The following is a 15,368-nucleotide window of genomic DNA, read 5'->3' as shown; positions in this document are numbered from 1 at the left end:
GCACTATCCAGATGCACGGGGGTGGGGAGGTCAGAATTTAAGCCGAGACAGCAACCTATGAAAGAGCAGATTCTAACTGCCAATGCTGTGTGGCAGCGGCCTGCAAACTACAAGCCCCGGGGCCAAACCCAGGTGCCACTTCTTCCTGCAAGTACAGCTCATTGGACACAGCCACGTTCACCAGGCAACACACAGACCGACACGCCTGCGGCTGCAGCACCGTGCGGCCAGCACCGCCCAGACTCCTCATGCTGCCATTTACGGAAAACGCTGGCCTAGCCCGCTCTGAGGGCCGGGTGACTCTAATGCCGCAGGAGGGTCGCTCTGATTCCTCCCGAGGCAGCACAGCCCCGGCAGAGGGACTGATCTGCCCTGCCGAGTGCACCCGTCCCGGCACCTGGGGCCCTGAGGCTCGGGCCTGCCTCGCCTGCCATCTCTCCGGGGCCTCCAAGTACTCCCCACGCTGATGGGCACTTGGCAAGTAAGTCAAGATGAACAGAGTGCACCCCTCCCAGCATCTGGAGACCCCGCCCCTCCCTGGCCCCTGCACGACTACTGGACAAGGCCGCCGTTTTTGTACCCTCCCAAGAGGCAGTTCTGCTCCTCCATCAGACTGCTGCCTGGAAAAGCTCCAAATTCTATTTAAAACTGACAACAAAACAGTAAGTTTTTAATGAAGGAACACAACAGTTCCACAGGAGCTTCAATTCTGACAGCGGTGTCTGAAAAGTAATTCAGCTCAGACATGGACCCAGGGCTGGGCTGCCTGTTTTAGAGGCTCCACGGCACGCTCACACCGCATCAAGAAAGCCACAGGGAAAACCAGCTCATGACAGGGTCAGTCAGGCTAGACGGGTAGCACCCCACCAGGCCCAACCCCACTCATCTCGTGGACACCACGACCATGTGGCACAGTGAATGGGAATGTGCACCCCCAGCCCCCACCCTCTGCCCCCAGGGCATGCTCTGGGCCCTAGCTCCGCTTGGTGACAGGGAGGGAGGGGGCCTCCTGCTGTCCACACCCAGGAATTCCATGGACCCCTCTGCATTCCCTAATGGCGTCTTACTTCTTGGCACCCCTTTCTGGCAGGCAGACACCCACTCAGTCCAGGTCCTGCCCACTACACACTTGCCCTTCACAACCAGAGACACTCCCTATATGGTACAGCCCCTCAACAAGACGGCCACCGGCCTCTGACAAGCCATCCCCTGCATACCACACTCAGCGAACGTGCTGGCAGTGCGACTTACAAATTTGAGCATGTTCCAGTCGAACACGTAGTCATAGGAGAAGCCCTGGCGATGGAACAGATTCCGGAAAAGCTGCCGCAGGTATGAGTAGTCAGGCTTGTCGTCAAAACGCAAGGAACGGCAGAAATTCAGGTATGTGGCAAATTCGGCTACAAAACAAGAAACTCAAAGCTAACTCACGAAACCCAACTGCGACTCAAGGTGTCTCTGCCAACGTCGCTGTCTACCTCCTGCTGCTGCACGCTCAAGGGGAGAAGGACAGATGCAAAACACCTGTCAGATTTCTAAGACTCGAAGCCTTGAGAAAGCATCGAAAAGTATTCAAGTCACAGCCGGGCGCGGCGGCTCACGCCTGTCATCCCAGCACTCTAGGAGGCTGAGGAGGGCGGATCACGAGGTCAGGAGATCAAGACCATCCTGGCTAACACAGTGAAACCCCATCTCTACTAAAAAAAAAAAAAAAAAATTCTAGAGCGTGGTGGCAGGCGCCTGTAGTCCCAGCTACTGGGGAGGCTGACGCAGGAGAATGGTATGAACCCGGGAGGCGGAGCTTGCAGTGAGCTGAGATCACGCCACTGCACTCTAGCCTTGGCGACAGAGTGAGACTGTCTTAAAAAAAAAAAAAAAAGAAGTCATAAAGCACAATTTAGTTTCATTTGAGGTGTGTATCCTGGGGCAATCCTACAAATGCAAAGGAAATCTCCCGAGCTCCTGGAGGGGGCCAGAGAGGGCAGCCGCTGCAGAGAGAGGCCCCACCACTGCCCGTCCATCCCTTTCCAGCCACTTGGGGCCCTGAGGCTCGGGCCTGCCTTGCCTGCCATCTCTCCAGGGCCTCCAAGTACTCCCCACGCTGATGGGCACTTGGCAAGTAAGTCAAGATGAACAGGAGGGCAGGCTGTTACCTCCATACACAAAAGCACCCTGCTTTCCTGCCACCACCCCTTTGGAAGGCGAGCAACTCTTCTGACAAAACCCAGACTGAGCCGTTTCGGCACACCCGAGGCGGGCCCGACACATATGCAACCCCTGTGAGCAGCTCCACTGAGAAGAGGCCTCCAGAGACTTACAAGGGTAGCCTTTACACAACACTTCGATGGGAGTGGACATTTTCTTCTCGCTAATCCTTTCATATTTCTGTCTCTTGGTGGCAGCCTTCAGCCCCTGCCAGGGGAGAGAGCCCAGGTTGAAGTACATTAGCACGTAGCCCAGAGACTCCAAGTCATCTCTTCGGGATTGTTCTGAAAAGAAAAGGGAAAGGCATGAATAACGGCACTTGCGTGCTCATGTCAAAGCAAAAGACCCGGCTGGCCCTTCCAGTGGAGACTAGCCTCAGACACACATGCCCGGATCACTCCAGCTGGCACTTCCAGTGGAGACGAACCTCAGACACACATGCCCAGATCACTCTCACCCAGAGCTGCCCCTCATGCATACTAAGGAAATTCCCAAACACATCACAGGTGACTCAGAAATGTCCCAGCATCCGCCTGCCCCCATACACCTGGCAATCACGAGCCAGCCTGTCTGCCGCCAAGGTCTGATGACATGCTTGCAGCCCCAGCTCCCCGAGAGGCTGGCCTCTCCCTGGGCTGAGGCATGGACGCGCCCAAAGGCACCCCAGGTCAGTGACCCCACGCCCAGGGGCTCACCAATTCCAAGGTGCGTGTTGATGGAGGCGTACCGCGCCGTCCCCGTGAGGTTCTTGTTCTCACGATAGGGGATGTGCTGGTGGGTGCGTGCGTCCCGGTACTTCTTGGCCAGCCCGAAGTCGATGATGTACACCAGGTTGCCCTTCTTCCCCAGGCCCATGAGGAAGTTGTCTGGCTTCACATCCCGGTGGATGAAGTTCTTTGAATGAATGTATTCGATGCGACTGATCTGTGAGCAGAGCAAGGGCGCAAGATGGCACCCCAGGGCAGTCTCAGGGAGGGAACGCTCAACTGTGGGACACTACGCCAGTGGCTGCGTTGTTCCTGCCCCTCAGCCACAGCAGGGTAGTTTAACAATTAGCGAGGGGGACGCCGAACTGACCAAATTGTTCCCCCAGGTGCCTGCAGCAACCCTCCACACTCCACCCTCCACAGGCCTAGGCGCTTTGCCTTCAGCTCCCACAAAACAGAGGTGAGGCGACAGAGAGGGGACAACCCGCCACTAGACATCGGTCTCTCCCAGCACTGTTCTCTGCACAGACTACACACCAGGATTAGCAGAGAAACTGCACGGAGGCGCTTAGGAATCACGTGTGTTCCTGAGAGACTGAGGAGCCCACTGAATGGAAACGTGCTATGCTGGTACCGAGAAGGTGGCCTCCAAGCCAGTGAGCTGAGCCACCAGAGCCTCGAGAAGCCAGTGAGCTGAGCCTCCGGAGCCTCCAGAAGCCAGTGAGCTGAGCCACCGGAGCCTCCAGAAGCCTCGAGAAGCCAGTGAGCTGAGCCGCTGGAGCCTCCAGAAGCCTTGAGAAGCCAGCGAGCAGAGCAGCCGGAGCCTCGAGAAGCCAGTGAACTGAGCCGCCGGAGCCTCGAGAAGCCAGTGAGCTGAGCCGCCGGAGCCTCCAGAAGCCAGTGAGCTGAGCCGCCGGAGCCTCGAGAAGCCAGTGAGCTGAGCCGCCGGAGCCTCGAGAAGCCAGTGAGCTGAGCCGCCGGAGCCTCATGAAGCCAGTCAGCTGAGCCGCCGGAGCCTCAAGAAGCCAGTGAGCTGAGCCGCCGGAGCCTCGAGAAGCCAGTGAGCTGAGCCTCGAGAAGCCAGTGAGCTGAGCCGCCGGAGCCTCGAGAAGCCAGTGAGCTGAGCCGCCGGAGCCTCGAGAAGCCAGTGAGCTGAGCCGCCGGAGCCTCGAGAAGCCAGTGAGCTGAGCCGCCGGAGCCTCGAGAAGCCAGTGAGCTGAGCCGCCGGAGCCTCGTGAAGCCAGTGAGCTGAGCCGCCGGAGCCTCGAGAAGCCAGTGAGCTGAGCCGCCGGAGCCTCGAGAAGCCAGTCAGCTGAGCCGCCGGAGCCTCGAGAAGCCAGCGAGCTGAGCCGCCGGAGCCTCGTGAAGCCAGCCAGCTGAGCCGCCGGAGCCTCGAGAAGCCAGTGAGCTGAGCCGCCGGAGCCTCGAGAAGCCAGTCAGCTGAGCCGCCGGAGCCTCGAGAAGCCAGCGAGCTGAGCCGCCGGAGCCTCGTGAAGCCAGCCAGCTGAGCCGCCGGAGCCTCGTGAAGCCAGCGAGCTGAGCCGCCGGAGCCTCGAGAAGCCAGCGAGCTGAGCCGCCGGAGCCTCGAGAAGCCAGCGAGCTGAGCCGCCGGAGCCTCGAGAAGCCAGCCAGCTGAGCCGCCGGAGCCTCGAGAAGCCAGCGAGCTGAGCCGCCGGACCCTCCAGAAGCCAGTGCGCTGAGCCGCCGGACCCTCCAGAAGCCAGTGCGCTGAGCCGCCGGAGCCTCCAGAAGCCAGTCAGCTGAGCCGCCGGAGCCTCCAGAAGCCGGTCAGCTGAGCCGCCGGGGCCTCGTGAAGCCGGTCAGCTGAGCCGCCGGGGCCTCGTGAAGCCGGTCAGCTGAGCCGCCGGGGCCTCGAGAAGCCAGTGCGCTGAGCCGCCGGGGCCTCGAGAAGCCAGTGAGCTGAGCCGCCGGAGCCTCCAGAAGCCAGTGAGCTGAGCCACCGGGGCCTCCAGAAGCCAGTGAGCTGAGCCGCCGGGGCCTCGAGAAGCCATTGCGCTGAGCCGCCGGGGCCTGGAGAAGCCAGTGAGCTGAGCCGCCAGAGCCTCGAGAAGCCAGTGAGCTGAACCGCCGGAGCCTCAAGAAGCCAGTCAGCTTAGCCGCCGGAGCCTCGACAAGCCAGTGAGCTGAGCCGCCGGAGCCTCCAGAAGCCAGTCAGCTGAGCCGCCGGAGCCTCGAGAAGCCAGTCAGCTGAGCCACCGGAGCCTCGAGAAGCCAGTCGGCTGAGCCGTCGGAGCCTCGAGAAGCCAGTGAGCTGAGCCGCCGGAGCCTCGAGAAGCCAGTGAGCTGGGCCGCCGGAGCCTCGAGAAGCCAGTGAGCTGAGCCGCCGGAGCCTCGAGAAGCCAGTGAGCTGGGCCGCCGGAGCCTCAAGAAGCCAGTGAGCTGAGCCACCGGAGCCTCAAGGCTGAGGCTCAGCACATTTCCATTTCCTCTGTGAATTAACGGCCATAACAATGGCGAGAACAGCACAAGCGAGTGGCTGATTCTATCAGACAGCAAGTGTGTGCCAACTGTCAGGAAACAGTCCTTACCATTTGGTCAGCAAGCAGCAGGACGGTTTTGAGGCTGAATTTCCTGGAGCAGAAGTTGAAGAGGTCCTCCAGGCTTGGCCCCAGCAGCTCCATCACCATGACGTTGTAGTCCCCCTCTGCCCCGCACCATCTGATGGTGGGGATGCCCACTAGGCAAGGAAATCAGACACAGTGTTTCAGTCCAGGCCCTGCCTCAGCTCCACACTAAGTCTGCACTGTGCACACCAAGGGGTCATGGTGACAACCCTGAACGGGGGAGGGGTGGCAGAGGTAGAAGACCCCGGCAACGCCGCTCCTCAGGGACCCATCCTCGAGATTAGGCCCCATCTATTAGCAAATGGCCTGAGGCAGACGTTGGATGAGGGCCAAGCAGACAGGAGCTGTAAGGGGGACAAGGAGGGGATCGAAGCCCCACCTCCCTGACTCCCATCTTCTAGGGCAGGGGGGCAGGAGACACAGGAAGCAGCCACGATGTGGGAAAGAAAGAGCTCAGGCATAAAGGACCAGCAGAGCCCACCAGAAACGTCACACCGGAGATGGGAGGAGAGAAAGCAGCTACCGTGGGTTAGGTGAGAGAAGAAAATATGTTCAATTACTCCGATGTTGGTAGAAGTATTTGACTGGATAAGAGAAAAGCAAAAGCAATGAAAACTTTTTGGGGATTTACACAGTAACCCAGGATTGAAATATACAAATCAGGGAAGTGAAAATAAAGACACAATAAATCCAACAGGAAGAATTTGAAGATGGCTGCATAGTATCAGTGCTGAAGGCATAATCAACACTATAAAGGCACACGGGCCAGGTGCAGTGGCTCATGCCTGTAATCCTAGCATTTTGGGAGGCTGAAACGGGAGGACTGCTTGAGCTCAGAAGTTCGAGACCAGCCTGGATAACAAAGGGAGACCCTTGTCTCTACAAAAAATTCTGGAAATTAGGTGGGTGTGGTGGCATGCTTCTGTGGTCCCAGCTACTTGGGAGGCTGAGGCAGGAGGATCACTTGAGCCCAGGAAATGGAGGCTGCAGTGAGCCGTGATGGCACCACTGTGCTCCAGCCTGGGCCACAGAGCAAGACCCTGTCAAAAAAAAAAAAAAAAAAAAAAAAAAAAAAATCCATTTTAGAAAAAATGGGTGAAAGACCTGGACACTTCACCCAAGACGCTACGTATGAAAAGTCAACGACCACAAGAAGATTCTCAGAGAGATGGAAAACACATGCTGGTAAAAATACACACAGGAATGTGCACCGCAGCCTCACGCCACAGTCAAATTCAAATGCTGCAGCAACAGGCGGGTTTCTCAAAATGCCACCCCCAAAATACGTCCTTTGGTGCTATTTTTTTTCTCATATCCACAAGAACATGTTTTTTCGGTATGTTTTCACAGCACTGGATCCGTAACTATACACATGGCTCTACACACATACGGCTTGTGAACGGCCTGGATAAACCTTTTATGTCCTTCCATGGCAAGACAGATTTTTAGTTTAGTCTTAAAGCAAGTTTTGGTACCACTAGGGAAATTCAATTCATTTAAAAAATTGTTTCATTATTTTATTGTTTTGAGGCGAGGTCTCGCTGTCACCCAGGCTGGAGTGCAGTGGCACCATCTCGGCTCATGGCAACCTCCGCCTCCTGGGTTCAAGCAATTCTCCTGCCTCAGCCTCCTGAGTAGGTAGGACTACAGGTGGGAGCCACCATGCCCAGCTCATTTTACTGGCCACATGTATCTCCTCTCCTCTGAAGGCATGTATTTTTTTTTTTTTGGCTATGTTTTTCTATCATGGTATCTTTTTCCTATTCATAGTAGTTCTTTATAACTTCTAGATACTAAACCACTGCAGGTTTTTTGTGAGGCAAGTATCTCTCAGTTAATGGCATGTTTTTTATTTTCTTCTGGAGTTTCTTGATGAAAAGACTTTTCATGAATATGAATGCCTCAATCTTTTGCTTTATGAGTGCTTTCAGTATCTTACATTAAAAAAATAGTTTCTGCCCTCAGCGTCAAAAAGAGATGCTATTGTTTTTTTTTTAAAGTGTTAAAGTTACTTCTACTTCTAACAAAAACAGTAATAGGGGACTGATTCGCCCTCACACCTTAAGTAACTAAGGGAAAAAACAAAACACACAGCCTCACACATCACAGGGTGGTTTCCACAACACTGGGCCCGGCCAATGACTGACAGCCGTGCCAGCCAATGACAGCTGTGCCTGAGGGCGGGAAGGAGCCGTGAGAGGGCGCCCTGGGCTGCCCCCTGCACTGCTGGGAGCATAAGCACAAACCCCAGACTGAACAGATCCATGGAACCCAACCTCATCCCAGAAGAGAGCTGAGGAGGAGCCTGCAGAACGTGGAAGAGCACAGCATGCGTGACATTCTCAATGTCCGGCATCCAAAGTGGAAAACAAACCTGGAGTAAGAGGTTAACTGAACAGACCCGGATGTTCACATCAGCAGGGAAAGCCATGAAACGTTACTACAGATTTCGACTGTATTCCACCGTCGAAAAGTTTTTTAACTGGCCAGGCTCAGGCCTATAATTCCAGCACGTTGGAGGTGGAAGTGGGAGGATCACTTAAGTCCAAGTTTGAGACCAGAAAGAAACATAGTGAGACCCCCGTCTCTACAAAAAAATTTTAAAAATTAGCTAGGCATGGTGCTGTGTGTCTACAGTCCCAGCTACTCGGGAGGCTAAGGTGGGAGGATGGCTTAGGCCCAGGAAGTCGAGACTGCAGTGAGCCGTGATTGCACCACTGCACTCCAGCCTGGGTGACAGAATGGGACCGTCTCAAAAAAAAAAAAAAAAAAAGTTAAAGGCATGAGGCATATACATATATATGTGTATTTATGTTTTGGTCTTTTATATATATGTATATATTTATATAAAAACATAAATGTATATACAAACTTGAAAATATGTATTTATATATTATATATATGCAAATACACATCTACTTTCAGATTTGGGAATAGTTGCATTCTACGTCACAGTCGAGCATCCCTAATCTGAAAATCCAAACTGCCCCCATTAGCATCTCCTTTGAGCATCATGTTAGCACTCATAAAGTTTCCGATTTTGGGTGTTTCAGATACTCAACCTTATTACGGATTTGTGAATTCTTTTCTCTCTCTAGATGCAGCATTACGGATTCCCAAATTCCTTTCTCCACTCCAATGAGTCACAGTTCCTTCTTCTTAATACTCATTTCGGAGTTTTCACTGTCCCAAATTTAGGCAACAGATCACCTTTCAAGCTTTTTCCCGTACCTTCATAACAAATGCCTGCCATTCTTTTCTTTCTGCCACGTGTTCCAGATTCACCTTCTTTCTTTCTGCCCCAGCCCTGGAATCAGCTGCTTCTCCAAGCACTCAGGATTCCTCTTAACAGAGAATGATAAATACTTAGAAACCCCTGAGGCCCGGTGTGCTCAGTGTTCTAGGCTATCCTCCTTCTAAGCCCTTCTCGTGGCCAGAACTACACAAAGTATCATCACGACAGCTTTATGGTAAGTGCTGGTGTTTGCAGGGCAAATGGCCCTCTTCTTCACAAGTGCTTTAATTAATCCTGGACTTGCACTCTTCTCAGTGAATTCTAGTCACCTTGTCAGGAAAGAGAAGTGGCTGGATGTCGACGGGAACGTCATTGAATGTTAAGAGCAACTTTGGGAGACGTGACACCTGGCATCTTCCTTTCTCTGAACATAGAGGAGAATTAAGCAAATCTTCCTTAAATGTCCTTCAATAAAGTTTATATATTTTCTGCATGCAGATCTTATCTGTCTTAAAATTTACCCCAGATACCTTTTTGCTACTGTAAGCAGTATGTTTTAAATTACATTTTGTAACCAATTAAATTGTTGGTTTAACAAAATGAATCGATTTTATATTTTGATCTTAAATTTGCTAAACTCTCTAATCTGTTCTGAGATCCCTATGTAGGAAATTACATCACATCACATGCCAGTAACAGCAGTTTTATTTCTGCCTTTTTCACCCTCTGCCCTGCTGAAAACAGTGCTGTGAGGCTGAGGATGATGTGGGTTACACAAAGCTTGGCTGCACTGCAGGGGGGAATGGAAATCTACATAACCACCTTGGAAAAATCGATACGTATCAATATGCAGACGTCTGCGTTATCCTGCAGAACTGGACATTTGCACATACCAAGCAACAGCCACTGCACCTTCACACGTAGGTGCTGGCATGTGTGCCCCAGACACATGGACAAGATGTGCACAAAAGCACTGTCCCTAACAGCAAATGCTAGAAGCTCCCCAGGGCTCAACGCAGTATGAGTCAGACGAAGCTACTGTATACAGCTATGTAGATGATCAAACAATGAAAATCAATTACCTAGAGCTGCAATCGATGGGGAAGAATCTCAGGAATACTCTGGGTCAAAGAAAGGTACAGAATACAGACCGCATCGCGTAACACTAAAACTTTCATGTATTCAAGACTATGTGGCATGGACTCATGATCCATCTGAACTGATGGTGTACTGAGTGATGTGACTGATGGTGTACTGAGTGATGTGACTGATGGTGTACTGAGTGATGTGACTGATGGTGTACTGAGTGATGTGACTGATGGTGTACTGACTGATGGTGTACCGACTGATGTGACTGATGGTGTACTGAGTGATGTGACTGATGGTGTACTGAGTGATGAGACTGATGGTGTACTGAGTGATGAGACTGATGGTGTACTGACTGATGTGACTGATGGTGTACTGAGTGATGTGACTGATGGTGTACTGAGTGATGAGACTGATGGTGTACTGACTGATGGTGTACTGAGTGATGTGACTGATGGTGTAGTGAGTGATGGTATACTGAGTGATGTGACTGATGGTGTACTGACTGATGGGACTGATGGCGTAGTGACTGATGGTGTACTGAGTGATGTGACTGATGGTGTACTGAGTGATGTGACTGATGGTGTACTGACTGATGTGACTGATGGTGTACTGACTGATGTGACTGATGGTGTACTGACTGATGGTGTACCGACTGATGTGACTGATGGTGTACTGAGTGATGAGACTGATGGTCTACTGAGTGATGTGACTGATGGTGTACTGACTGATGTGACTGATGGTGTACTGAGTGATGTGACTGATGGTGTACCGAGTGATGTGACTGATGGTGTACTGAGTGGTGAGACTGATGGTGTACCGAGTGATGTGACTGATGGTGTACTGAGTGATGGTGTACTGATGTGACTGATGGTGTACCGAGTGATGTGACTGATGGTGTACCGAGTGATGTGACTGATGGTGTACTGAGTGGTGAGACTGATGGTGTACTGAGTGATGTGACTGATGGTGTACTGAGTGATGGTGTACTGATGTGACTGATGGTGTACTGAGTGATGTGACTGATGGTGTACTGAGTGATGGTATACTGAGTGATGTGACTGATGGTGTACTGACTGATGGGACTGATGGTGTACTGACTGATGGTGTACCGACTGATGTGACTGATGGTGTACCGAGTGATGAGACTGATAGTGTACTGAGTGATGTGACTGATGGTGTACTGACTGATGGGACTGATGGCGTAGTGACTGATGGTGTACTGAGTGATGTGACTGATGGTGTACTGAGTGATGTGACTGATGGTGTACTGAGTGATGGTGTACTGACTGATGTGACTGATGGTGTACCGACTGATGTGACTGATGGTGTACCGAGTGATGTGACTGATGGTGTACTGAGTGATGGTGTACTGACTGATGTGACTGATGGTGTACTGAGTGATGTGACTGATGGTGTACTGAGTGGTGAGACTGATAGTGTACTGAGTGATGTGACTGATGGTGTACTGACTGATGTGACTGATGGTGTACCGAGTGATGTGACTGATGGTGTACCGAGTGATGTGACTGATGGTGTACTGAGTGATGTGACTGATGGTGTACTGAGTGATGGTGTACTGACTGATGTGACTGATGGTGTACTGAGTGATGAGACTGATAGTGTACTGAGTGATGTGACTGATGGTGTACTGAGTGATGTGACTGATGGTGTACTGAGTGATGTGACTGATGGTGTACTGACTGATGGTGTACTGACTGATGTGACTGATGATGTATTTACTGACACCATCTTTCTTTAACAGGGGTCCTGCTGTCACCCAGGCTGGAGGGCAGTGGCACCATCACAGCTCACTGCAGCCTTAACCTCCCGAACTCAAGCCATCCTCCTGCCTCAGCCTCCAGAGTAGCTGAGACTACAGATGTAAGCCACTGCACCTGGCCTGTTTCTTTTTCCTCCCTACCCCCCAAATGTCTCAGCAGAATCACCCCTTTTGTTAGCTGTAAGTAACAATGCACCCCGTCATCCATGGCATTAGAGAATGGATAAAATACAGTGAAAGCAACATGCTCTTGCCTCTCAATGCACTTGTGCTCTATGGACTTACTGCTACCGGTGATTCTGCAGGAACAAGTGAAGCCAATGGGTTTGAAAAGAGAACCAAGGCTGCCTGCGCCCAAGTGTGCCAGTCATCCAGGGCCACCCTGCTGCCCTGCCCAGGTGCTGTCACGGTGGGAAGCGGCCACTCATGCTGCTATTTGTCGTCTCAACACTTTTCCTTCATGGTGCCCGAAGGTAGCTAAACATATGCGTGGGGATAAAAATCGGGTGGACAAGGCCAGATACATGAAGACATGCTCCACTCTCATCTGTGAAAAGTTTCAATATAAATGTGGGGACTGAGCATTAATGCAAATAGAAATTTTCATGAAGTTTTCAGCAGTTGAACCCTAAAATGATTTATATAACTAAAATGTTTCTAGATAATTTCATTATTTGGATTTTGAAAAAAGTTTCTTGTAGGATGATAAAGAAACAAAAATTTACAAACAGGTGAGCGAGGTCCTGGCACAGACATGGGGCTGGGCGGGCGAACGGGCTCCACAGGGAGTGTTCCCTCTCAGGTGGGCAGGGCAGGGTCCTGGTTGTTGATTTTAATGTCCTCGATACCGTACATGTTACATACATTCTTTGGTGTTGTACAATATTTCACAAGAAAAAGATGATGGAGGACAGTCGCCCACCCTCAGCCACAGAACCTTCACCCAATGGCCCGGGTTCTACACACGTACTCCCCTCTTCCCTCCCTCAAACCATGCCTACCATCTCAGCCTTGACCAAAAGCAGCTGTGAACTAAGTAAATGTCCTTTGCTGAGGGGTTCCCCAAGGAGGGAGTGAGCTAAAGCTGCTTTTGGGGAATGTTAGGATTGGAAAGAGCAGTTACAACTGTCCCCAGGTTTTGCCCACCAGTCCAGTCGGTTTTCATAAAAACTAGGTGTCTATCCAAATCTTCCACCAACATAGCTACTTTTAGTTTCTTTCTACTATTTCAGGTATTGAATCTATTTTCCCAACCAGATTTGGGACAGGTGGGAGCATCTGGGGCACATTCCTGACAGCTGAAGGCCACGTAGGGTGGCCGCCATTTCCTTCTCTGGCAGCAGACAGCTGCTTCAGCAGTAGCCTGGGGGACTAGAATGCCCAAGTTCAAGTCTGTCCTCTGTGAAGTTACACAGCCTTCTAAACCCAGTTTCCTCATTTGCAACATAAGGCTGAAGAGCTCAGTACCCACTGCCCAGGGCTGCTATGGGCAGTGACCGGTGTGTTTTTAAGGCTCATTCTTCCCAAGCTGCAGAGAACAGAATGCACTCGCCGTGGAGCTTTCTCCTGGAAGGCAGTATCCATCAAGCAAACGTAAAGATCAGAACCTGGCACCACCACTTGACTCTCACGTGAAAGGAAGGAAAACCGCAATGAGTGGTGCTTGCTGCCTTTTTTTTCAGAGATAGCAGGACAATCTGGACCACCCACAGCAAACACTGCACAAGGGGACAATCTGTACCACCCATAACAGGACAATCTGCACAAGGGGACAATCTGCATCATCCATAGCAGTCACTGCACAAGAATGGCAGGGGCAAGATCTGGTGGCTTCTGGATGAAACAATTTCTTCCCATTATTTGTCAACTCCCCGGTTTAGTCTCAAAGTGAATTCAAGAACCACCACCAGAATTAGGCCTTTTGCCTTCTCGGACATCATTTGTTTTGTAAAATGCAGATCTTTAGATCTTTACAGTATCCGATGGGCGGGGGGTGGCTCACGCCTATAATCCCAGCACTTTGGGAGGCCAAGGTGGGCAGATCGCCTGAGATCAGGAGTTCAAAACCAGCCTGGCCAACGTGGTGAAGCCCTGTCTCTACTAAAAATACAAAAATTAGCCAGGCAAGGTGGCTCATGCCTGTAATCCCAGCTACTCCAGAGGCTGAGGCAGGAGAATGGCCTGAACCCAGGAGGCGGAGGTTGCAGTGGGCCAAGATTGCGCCATTGCACTCCAGCCTGGGCAATGGAGTGAGACTCTGTCTCCAAACAAAAACAAAAAACAAAAACAAAAACCTTGACAGTATCCACCAGGTGTCTGTGCATTTAACACAGAAGACCTGACCTACATTTTGGAATGGTCAGGGACATGGCAATGCACTCGAAGCCCAAATGGGAGAAAATCCATTTCTGAAATCCTATTTGGTTTCCAGGATCCTAGAGAAGGTGCATGGGCACGAACAGGAAGGTGCAGGCTTCTTTACTCTCTTAAGCCAGCGGCCACAGGGGAAGCAACTTTGCCTGCCAGGGGCCTTCAGCACTGTCTGAAGAAAGTTTTGAGTATCACAACTAGGGGCAGGGGTGCTGCCAACATCTACCATGCAGAGAATGCACCACTACAAACGGCACTAGTGCCGAGTGGAGAAGTCCTGTCGGGAACCACGTAGCTACTTTTTGGTTCAGGGTTGGCTTCCCCAGTGACCATCCCGGGCTTCTAAGGACTGGCTTTCTTCCCTTTGCCCTTGTGTACCCCTGGCTTGCAAGTTCTCCTGGAGACATCTCTCGTAAAAACTTAAGGTGTTTTTAAGCTTGCAGGTTTTACTCGACCCCAGCACCAGGCTCCCGCAGGCCAAGGCCACACCCTGCACCACCCTGCTCTATTGGCTCGTCACACCTTCAAGGCAAGGCAGGCTCCAGGCCCTTGAGAAGCCAGTCCACCACCAAGGGCCGCCAGACAGGCTCCCAGGGCGGAGTCTCTGCTGAGCTTTCCCTGGGTTGGTGATGGGATTTTTCATTCCTGTGGCCTCCTCTGGTCACGTGAGGCCCGTGATAGGACACACTGGATGCCCCTCTCTGTAACGGGTTCCCCAGGACCACAGGTGCTGCCAAAGATATTTTGTGTCACATAAACCTAGAAATGTCGGTTTCTTGTAGTAGCACAGATTACGTGCTTGTGCTGAGAAAAGATGTCAAAGAATCAAATCAACAGTCCTCCCTTTCCCGTGACAAAAGGGCTAACAGAGGCCCTGAACAGGTTTTCCTTTCGCCAGTTGCCCAAGGGGACTCACCCAACCATCCACCTACAAATGTGCCGCGGAGGCTTCTCACTGGGAGGGCTCCACAGACGTGGCACAGCCACTCTTCAGACAAAAAGCTCTGTTCCCAAAGAGGGCTCCTGCCAGACCGAAGCTCTGCTGTTGAGACACACGCTTCATGGCTCTGAAATCCCCGCAGAGAATACCCTCCTGCTCCATCAGCCGAACTGTCTGAAAGTCCAGGGAACTCACAAGAGCTGGACTCTGAGGTGAGGACGGGAGCGCTCTGCTCCATACCTGGCCCACCGTTGAACACCAGGTACCTAAGGCCCTGGGCTGAGGGCTCGCAGAACTGGGACAGTAACTGAGCTGGAAGAGGTCATGATGGTCGCCAAGTTCAAAACCCTTGTTTTGCTCAGGAGAAAACAAGCCCAGAGAGTGTGAAGGGACTTCCCCCAAGCTATAAGCAAAGCATGCGAAAGAGCAGACGCCTCACTCAGGGATCACACATCAG

The 15,368-nt window shown here is 51.9% G+C and overlaps 1 protein-coding gene across 13 annotated transcripts in view; it reads right to left on the bottom strand.

Moving 5' to 3' along the window:
- The window catches only part of CSNK1D (casein kinase 1 delta), a 35,510-nt gene that overhangs the window by 11,110 nt on the left and 9,032 nt on the right, over positions 1 to 15,368 (bottom strand). For 11 of the 13 annotated variants that reach the window (XR_008680370.2, XR_008680372.2, XR_008680371.2 and 8 more), the window contains 4 exons: positions 5,462 to 5,610; positions 2,901 to 3,129; positions 2,319 to 2,489; positions 1,252 to 1,400 (listed from right to left, as the gene is read on the bottom strand). Coding sequence is in view for 10 of the 13 variants with exons in the window: in XM_055389355.2 (XP_055245330.1) it covers positions 1,252 to 1,400; positions 2,319 to 2,489; positions 2,901 to 3,129; positions 5,462 to 5,610 (698 nt within the window). In the remaining 3 variants the exon portion in view is untranslated. Of the gene's footprint in view, positions 1 to 1,251; positions 1,401 to 2,318; positions 2,490 to 2,900; positions 3,130 to 5,461; positions 5,611 to 11,886; positions 12,214 to 15,368 lie in introns of those variants that run through there. The other 2 variants (XM_063705994.1, XM_063705995.1) reach the window with 2 other exon arrangements.

The sequence above is a fragment of the Gorilla gorilla genome, chromosome 4 (genome assembly GCF_029281585.2).
Source record: "Gorilla gorilla gorilla isolate KB3781 chromosome 4, NHGRI_mGorGor1-v2.1_pri, whole genome shotgun sequence".
Taxonomy (NCBI): domain Eukaryota; kingdom Metazoa; phylum Chordata; class Mammalia; order Primates; family Hominidae; genus Gorilla; species Gorilla gorilla.
This window is presented reverse-complemented; position numbering and strand designations above follow the sequence as displayed.